At 64.1% G+C, this 8,197-nt stretch overlaps 2 protein-coding genes across 3 annotated transcripts; one reads left to right on the top strand and one right to left on the bottom strand.

The window, feature by feature from the left end:
* Window positions 1-68: 68 nt before the first annotated feature.
* On the bottom strand, window positions 69-2,743 carry RPL22 (ribosomal protein L22). Its single transcript, XM_052691646.1, has 4 exons — window positions 2,614-2,743; window positions 2,162-2,266; window positions 1,379-1,503; window positions 69-271 (listed from the first exon to the last, which is right to left on the bottom strand). The coding sequence occupies exons 1-4, from the start codon at window positions 2,623-2,625 to the stop codon at window positions 127-129; spliced, it is 387 nt and encodes a 128-aa protein (XP_052547606.1). The 5' UTR covers window positions 2,626-2,743; the 3' UTR covers window positions 69-126.
* A 644-nt stretch (window positions 2,744-3,387) lies between these two features.
* RNF207 (ring finger protein 207) lies at window positions 3,388-8,116 on the top strand. 2 transcript variants are annotated; one of them, XM_052691640.1, is made up of 17 exons: window positions 3,388-3,603; window positions 3,690-3,822; window positions 3,899-4,043; window positions 4,112-4,193; window positions 4,271-4,346; window positions 4,411-4,536; window positions 4,648-4,694; window positions 4,781-4,853; window positions 4,961-5,029; window positions 5,116-5,184; window positions 5,273-5,394; window positions 6,406-6,595; window positions 6,674-6,859; window positions 6,934-6,985; window positions 7,061-7,178; window positions 7,264-7,344; window positions 7,604-8,116. In XM_052691640.1, the coding sequence occupies exons 1-17, from the start codon at window positions 3,413-3,415 to the stop codon at window positions 7,776-7,778; spliced, it is 1,935 nt and encodes a 644-aa protein (XP_052547600.1). In that variant the 5' UTR covers window positions 3,388-3,412; the 3' UTR covers window positions 7,779-8,116. The 2 variants fall into 2 exon arrangements, with proteins under 2 accessions (XP_052547600.1, XP_052547601.1); XM_052691641.1 differs by lacking the exon at window positions 4,112-4,193 and having other exon boundaries at window positions 4,243-4,346.
* The last annotated feature ends 81 nt before the right edge of the window (window positions 8,117-8,197 follow it).

The following is an 8,197-nucleotide window of genomic DNA, read 5'->3' as shown; positions in this document are numbered from 1 at the left end:
CCGCCCCGTGACGTCACGCCCCGCCCCCCCCCCCCCCCCCCAAGTCCCCATCGGCCGGAACGCAGCGGTAACAATTCTTTCCCACAATTTATTCAGGAAAATGTACAAAACGTTTCCGGCTCCGCTTTAGTCCTCCTCCTCCTCCTCCTCCTCGTCCTGGTTGATTTGGAAGTAGCGCAGCTCGTAGCTCTCCTTGCTGTTGGCCACCACACGCAGCCAGTCACGGAGGTTGTTCTTCTTCAGGTATTTCTTGGTCAGGTACTTCAGGTACCTGTGGGACAGAGCGGCTGGGCCAGCGCACGGCAGCACCCCAAGGGTGGGCTGCCCGGCCCCGCTCACCTCCCCCAGCCACAGCCAGCAAAGGAGCGCCCACCTCCAGGCCCCCCACCCAGTGCTGCCCTCAGCCCCCCTGGGGAATGCGTGGATTCTGTGTGCAGACACCACAAATGATCCCCACCTGGCCAACCCCCCCCTCAGGCTGGCAGCCACCACCTCCCCCTGCCCTCCAGGAGGGGGAAAACAAGACCCTGGTCCCTGTGTGCTTCAGCAGCCCCCAGGATGCGCTGAGCTGAGCATCACAGTGACACCAGCAGCACCATCACACACCAACCTCTTCCCACTGCTCCAAACCTCCAGATCCCCCACTTGCTATCTCCACCCACAGAAAAAAAAAATTTAAAAAACAAAAACAAAAAAACCCAACATTATCAAGGCCAGATAAGAGACAAATGTCAGGCAAGAGCCAGGCAGACGGCCAGCAGTATGAGAGTAAGGAGGCTGTAATGGAACAGCCTGGATACATACCAGGCACGGCCACACAGGTAAAGGCCAGGACTGCCTGCCTGCCACCTCAAAACACCAGCAGGATGCTAAAGGTGAGGCTCACAAAGGAGCACCCCGCTCCAAATTGCGCTCCTGTCAGTTGTGCATCCCACACAGCCGTCCTGCTGAGGTTTCTCAACCACATCTGTCTTAATCACTCAGTCATTGCACCTATCTGCACACGGTGCTTCACCAGGTCAGCCCACCTTGATGCCAAGCACCACTTTATCACTTAGTGCTTCCTCACGCATTCCCATTTTAGAGGTTCAGATCTTGCACCTCTGGCACTAACGACGCCATCCTCACCAAGCACTGCAACCCCAGAAAAACAAAGCGCCTCCTCATGACACACATCCACAGCAGCGCACAGGGAAAACCCAGAGCACAGCTCAATTCCATTATAAGCAAAGGACCCGCAGCCCTCACTGCCCAAACACCCAGCAACCGGCACACATTGCCCAGTGCTGCGGTCCCAGGGCTGTGCAGTGCAGCCTCACACAGCCCAGGGCTCAGCACAGCCCACAGCCCTGTCCTGCAGCACCCACCACGTTCTCACCTCTTGGAGAAGGGCACCTCTGAAGTAACAGTGATCTTGCTTTTGCTCCTCTCGATGGTCACCACGCCACCGCCCAGGTTTCCAGCCTTCCCGTTCACTTTGATCCGCTCCTGTAAGAACTGCTCCTGTAGGAGGGAACAGACGCGCAGTCAGGGCTGCTGGCAGCTGTTCACGCTCAGCACTTCAGTGCTTTGGCCAGAACTAAGAGGAGGCAAAGGACCACGTGCCACTGAAGAGCAAAGGAAAGCCTTCCCCTGTGGGCCTGGATCCTCTCACATGGGCAAACATTACAGCTCACACCGACCCAGTCACACCTGCACAGAAGGGACACACTAAAGGCCAAGTGACCACAGCACTGCAATAAGATGACATCTCCTACGTTGTGAGCAGAGCAAGGCATGTTCTGATTTCTCTTGGACTCAACGACCCTTGCAGGTCCTTTCCAAATGAAGTATTCCCAAAAGACACTTCATCACAAACCCACACCTCAGAGACGTGCCTGAACGCAGCAACAAACAAAGCCTGACTGCAAGCAGCCATCAACCAGTGATGGAACGCGGTGCTCTCCTCCAGTGCTGCTCCTCAAAGCCCACTGTGAAATAAAGCCTCACAGAGACTAAATAGCGCTCACAGATAGGCACATGCTTTAGCTGCAAGCTGCAAAGCAGCAATAAACCTCCACCAGCACCCAGCACTGAGGCTCCAGGCTGCCCAAGGAGTGCAGAGCAGCGAGAGGAGCACAGGGCTCACACACTGCAGGCCGCGGGCGGCCCCAGCACTCACAAAGTTGGCGGCGTCCATGATGCCATCCTCCACCGGGTGCGTGCAGTCCAGCGTGAACTTCAGCACCTGCTTCTTTTTTTTGCCACCCTTCGCCGCGGGTTTCTTCTGCGGGACGGGGAGAGAGAAAAGTCGTGAGGATCGACGAGGGAGGAACCGGGGGCAGACAAAAGGGACGGGGTGAGGGCAGCCGGGAGCGGCAGGCGGTTCGAGGAGGGAAACAGGGCCAGGGCAGGAGCCCCGCACCGCCCGCACCGCCCGAGCCCGGCGGAAGGGGGAGGCGGAGGCCCGGGCCCAACACCACGCGTAGGTCCGAGCTGCGCCGGGCCGGGCCGGGCCCCCCGAGAGCGAAGCCGGGCGGACCGGAGAAGCCGGGCGGACCGGAGAAGCCGGCCGGGCAGAGCGGGGGGCGGCCCAGAGCGGACAGGAAGGCGAGGAGCGCGGCGAGCACTCACCACAGGCGCCATGGCGGCTCCAGCGAGGAGCAAAAAGGGAGCGCCTCCCCGCCCGCATGCGCGGAAGCTCTCTCGGGCGGCCACCGCGCACGCGCCGCCCCCCGCACCGCTTGCGCCCACGCCGCCGCCGGGCCGCGCGCAGGGAGAGCGGCTGCGCGCGCCGTGCGTAGGCAGCGCCGAACGATCGCCGGAACGATCGATGGATTCCGGCCGCTGCGCGCCGCTGGGCCCCGCCCGCTCGTGTCTCTGCCGGCGGGCGGCGCGGCCTGGCCGAGGCCGGGGGCCGCGGGGGGGGCGGGGCCGCCGGCTGGGGGCGGGGCCGGGGCGAGGGGGCGGGGCCCGGATCCCGCCGGCAGCGGCCACGTGCGTGCGGCGGGGCGCCGCGCCCCGCACCGGGCGGGTGTGCAGTTACGGTGCGGGCGCGTCCCCTCGGCGACACGGAGCAGCCGAGGATCAACCCGTCACGAGGGACACCCCGTGAAGGGGAACGTTCCGTCACTGGGGTCACCCCGTCACCGCGGAGCACCCCGACGTGGGGATCGCCGTGTCACGAGGGACGGTCCCACTGGAAGGGACGCCCCAGTAACGGGGATGCCCTAAAGACAGCGACGCCCCAATGACGGGGACACCCGTCGCGGGGTCACCCCACACGAGGCCCCATCCCAAGGCCGTGTTCCCGGCGGCATTGCCCCCCCCCCGCAGCCCGCGGAGCCGCCCCGCGAGGCCCGCGGTTAAAAATAGCCGGGCCGGGAGGATCCGCCCCGCGGCGCTGGGGCCGGCGGCGGGGCAGGGGCTGCCGATGGCGGGCGGTATCTTCTCCCCGCTGGGGAGCTGCGCGGAGCTGGAGCAGGGCGCCTGGCACCCGCTGGTGTGCCTGCTGTGCCACGGCCCCTTCCAGCAGCCCTGCCTGCTCGACTGCTACCACGCCTTCTGCGCCAGCTGCCTGCGGGGCCGCGCCGCCTCCGGCCGCCTGCGCTGCCCCCTCTGCGGGTACGGCCACGCGGGACGGCGCGGTGCGTGAGGGCTGCCCCGCGAGTCCCGCCCCGCGCCGGTGCTCAGCCCGCCCCTTCCCTCAGGCATCCCTCGGTGGTGCGGGGCGGCACGGGGCTGCCACCCGTGGACCGCCTGCTTCAGTTCCTGGTGGACAGCTCGGCGGAGGGCTCGGAGGACGCGCAGTGCGCCAACTGCGACCGGCGGTGCGCCGAGGCGGTGAGGAACCGGCAAAGCTCGGGACCCCGCTGTGACTTTGCCACCGACGCCGCCGCCACCGTCCCTGTGCCCGCAGGACTTGGACACCATGTGCTTCTGCAACACCTGCAGCCAGCCGCTGTGCGCCCCGTGCCGCGAGGAGACGCACCGCGCCAAAGTCTTCGCCCGCCATGAGATCGTGTCGCTCAGCAAGCGCACCAAAGCCATCCACAAGAAGTGCCGTGAGTACCGCCCGCGGGCGCCGCGCTGTGCCGTGCCGCACCGGGCAGGACGTCCCTGTCCCTTGCAGCACTGCACGAGGAGCCCTACATCATGTTCTCCACCGAGAAGAAGTCCATGCTCTGCATCAACTGCTTCAGGGACATGCAGGGGTAAGTGTCCCCGTGTCCCCATATGCTTCCCCATGGCCACGGGTCCCAGCCGTGCCTTCCTGCCCGCCTCGCCACAGAGAGAGCCGCGCGCACTGCATTGACATCGAGACGGCGTACGTGCAGGGCTGCGAGAAGCTGGACCAAGCGGTGCTGGTAGGTGAGCGTGGGGTCAGGTGCAGGGCCACAGCAGTGCCACAACCTCCTTGCTGCCCCGCAGGCAGTGAAGGAGCTGCAGACATCCACACGGGAGGCCATCGTCCTCCTCAAGGCCATGATCGAGGAGGTGCGCAACAGTGCCAGCGAGGAGGAGTCAGCCATCAACGCCCTGTTCAGTGGCATGCAGGTGCGGGGCTGTGGGGCTGTGCCCATGGGTGTCCCAGCAGCTCCGTGCCCTGTAGAGTGGTGCTGGCATTGAGCTGAGCTGCAGGACAAAGTGTGCCCGTGCTGTTGGCAGGAGCAGCTCTCTGACAGAAAGAAAGCACTCTTGAAAGCTGTGCAGAGGTGAGAGGCTGCGGGGCCTCGGGTTCCCTCCTGGCGTGCACCGAGTGCCTGGGCAGCTCCTCACGGTCGGCTCCTGCTCTGCACAGCCAGCACGAGGAGAAAGAGAAGGCATTCAAGGAGCAGCTGGCCCACCTTGCCTCCCTGCTGCCCACCCTGCAGGTAGGGCCGGGCCGGGTCACTCACCCCTTGGTGTGCCAAGCCCTGGCTCTGGGCTGAGGGTCGGACAGACCCTGGGGAAGTGGCAGCAGTGACAGCGCTGTGCACAGGTCCACCTGGTGATCTGCTCAGCCTTCCTGAGCTCCGCCAACAAAGCTGAGTTCCTCGACCTGGGCTACGTGAGTAGAGCTGGCACTGCACAGTGTGTGGTGCCACGGTGCCAAGACCTCACACAGCCCCGACCCACCTCAATGCTGCCTTCCAGCAACTGATGGAGCGGCTGCAGAGGATCGTCAAGCTGCCGCACCGCCTGCGGCCAGCCCAGACCAGCAAGGTACCACGGGGCTGACCCCTGCCAACCCCCCCATGGGCAGCCCCAGCCCCAGCCCTGCCCCAGCCCCACTGTCCGTCTCACCCTGCAGATCAACACCGAGTACCGTGCAGAGTTTGCACGCTGCCTGGAGCCCCTGCTCGTGCTCACCCCTCGCCGCTCTGTGGTGGGCAGTGCTGGCGGCATTGGGTCTGGCATCACCGGTGCAAACATGTGAGGTGCTGGGGTGGGGTGGGCAGAGGGGCTGTATGCTGTGCCACGTGTTCCCTCCCGCATCGCTGCGTTGCCGTGCCCAGCTCACCCCCCTTCCCTGCCCTTGAGCCTGTCCCCATGAAGGTGGCACGGGGACAGCATAGAATGCAGCTGTGCTGATGAACGACAGGCACGGGGGCTTCAAGTGACAGTTCTGGGAATGGGGCAGGCAGTGCTGGCAGCGGCCACCGAGCAACACTGCGCAGTCTGCAGCCGCACCAAGGGCCATGCCGAGCTCCAGCCAGCGCCGTGCCAGCTCCTGCTCACCGCACACCCAGCTTCACCGCGGCCCCGCAGCCTCTTGGCCCGCCACTATTTTTATCAGAATTTCAGAGAAGTGCCCGGCCGTTCCTTGCTGGGATATATTTAGGCCCATTGATGTCACAGTGGCGCGGGCCCTGCCAGGCGCTGCCGGCTGCTCGTCCCGCGGAAAGGACAAACAGGCGCTGCCACCCATGGGCACTGCTCCTCGCACCCGGCCGGGCTCTGCGGCATGGGGCAGCTGAGCACCAGGACAACGGAGCTGCATAGTGGGACTGCAACCCTGCACGGTGGGATCGTGGCATTGCTTGATGGGGAAGTGGTGCTGCTTAGTGGGACTGCAGCGCTGCACGGGGCCAGCAGGGAGCCGGGGGAGGTGGTGGCAGCAGTAGGGGTGCAGGATGGGGCAGAGGTGGGCAGGGAACTCCTGCACAAATGTGGCTGCACCAAGCTGGCTCCTGCCTCCTTTGTGCCAGAGCTGAGCTGGGCAGTGAGCACCAGTGAGGGGCTTGTTATAGAAGCCTGATTTTGGGGCAGCACAACGTGCTTCCAACCAACCTGGGTACCCGAGTGCAGGAAGACACCAGGGGGGCGCTGGAAGTTTGTACCTCAGGGGTTGGATGTCCTCAGCCCTGGACGCGGTTCCAGCTGCAGGGAGCAGCAGGTCCCAGGGGCCGCCCTCTGCATCCCACCGCCGTCACCTCCATGCAGGATCCCCGGCGGCCAATGCTCCAAGACACTGATGGTGCCCGGCTGCCCCCCCGCTGGTGATAAGATGTCCAGCAGCTCCATGGTGCGGAAGCCGACGCTGCACCGATACATCAGCACCAAAGTGCTGCTGGCCGAGGGCCGCGAGACACCGTTCGCTGAGCACTGCCGCAACTATGAGAACACCTACAGGGTATGGGGCAGGCGGGGGGGGAGAGGAGGAAGCTCCTGACCCTCACTGCCCATTGCTGTGCGTCTCCCGTGCGTGCAGATGCTCCAGGCAGAGATCCAGGGCCTGAAGGACCAGGTGCAGGAGCTGCACCGTGACCTCACCAAGCACCACTCCCTCATCCGCACGGAGATCATGAGCGAGATCCTGCAGAAGTCGCTGCAGATGGATGTGCAGATTGCAGCCCACTACTCCTCGGTGGAAATGATGCGCAGCGTGTTTGAGGAGGTGCGGGGGCAGGATCCCTTCCTCCCTCCCCCAGAGCTGCGTGCCTGTGCCAGCAGCACCGGTTCCCGTTGCAGGTCTGGGAGGAGACGTACCAGAGGGTGGCCAACGAGCAGGAGATCTACGAAGGTATGGCTGACGGGCAGAGCCAGCCCAGCAGCAGCTCAGTGCTGCAGGGCACAGACACGGCACTCTCGTCCCCAGCCCAGCTCCACGACCTGCTGCAGCTGCGGCAGGAGAACAGCTGCCTGACCACCATCACCAAGCAGATCGCGCCCTACGTCCGCTCCATCGCCAAGGTGAAGGAGCGGCTGGAGCCCAGGTGAGCAGTGCGGGTGCTTTTGGTGCTGGGGCCCATCCCTGCTCCCCTTTCTATACCCAGACACGTCTGGCTCATCCTGCTGCAGGTTGCAGGAGCCCCGGGAGCCCAAGGATGAGCACACACAGATGCTGCTCAGGGTTGATGACAGCAGTGAGGCAGCACAAAGGTAGGTGACAGCCAGGGTCTCAGTGCAGACGGCTCAGGGCATGGGGATGCCTCATTCCAGCCCCTCGTGCTGGCAGCAGGAAAACCTTGGTGCCATCTGTGTCGCCCCACGCCTCTGGACGGCAAGGAGGAAAAAGCAAAGCGCTTTCAGGGGGTCAGGTGCCCTTGCGTGCCCTCTGAGCACAAGGGATCGGAGGGGATTAGAGCTCTGGAAAAGAGCTGCTTAACCCAGCGGGCTCAGCTGCCTGCCCCCGCCCTAGGGACAGCTCACCCGGCGGCACGGACAGCAGGGAGCGGGCGCTGGGCAGCCGAGGGGGCTGCACACCCGCTCTCATCCCCGGGGACTCACCCCCAAAGAAGAAGGAGCACCGTGGCAGCGCACAGAGCAGCGGGACGCCGAGCGCAGAGCGGCAGGAACCCCCCGGCTCCAGCTGAGCTCCGGGAGCTGCGCTGCTCAGCATCGGCTGTGAGCGACTGCGCTTTGCGGTCGTGGGAATGGTCAGCTGTGTGAGAGCTGCCCTGCGGAGGCACAGACCTGTGTCCAGCACGCCTGGATGCTGCCTGCTTTTGTCTGTTAGCGGGGGTTGCGCTTTTCCTCGTAGAATGTTCAAACACGTGGCTCGTGCCATCAGCAAGGATGGAAAAACAGGCTGAACGTGGCTGAGTTTGGAGTGTATTGCATAGCAAACATCCGGCTTAGGGTGACTGAAAGAAAATTCCTTTGTATTCCCCATCCTGTGTGTGAAAAGTGAAAATAAAAGTGCATAAATGGACTCTGCTCTTTGTTCTGGCCCAGGGCAAAGGGGTTTGCCAGGTCTTGTTGGTGCAGCCCTTCTCAAAAAAGGTTGAAACAA

This window comes from Tympanuchus pallidicinctus, unplaced genomic scaffold (genome assembly GCF_026119805.1).
Source record: "Tympanuchus pallidicinctus isolate F22 unplaced genomic scaffold, pur_lepc_1.0 scaffold29, whole genome shotgun sequence".
Lineage (NCBI taxonomy): Eukaryota > Metazoa > Chordata > Aves > Galliformes > Phasianidae > Tympanuchus > Tympanuchus pallidicinctus.
This window is presented reverse-complemented; position numbering and strand designations above follow the sequence as displayed.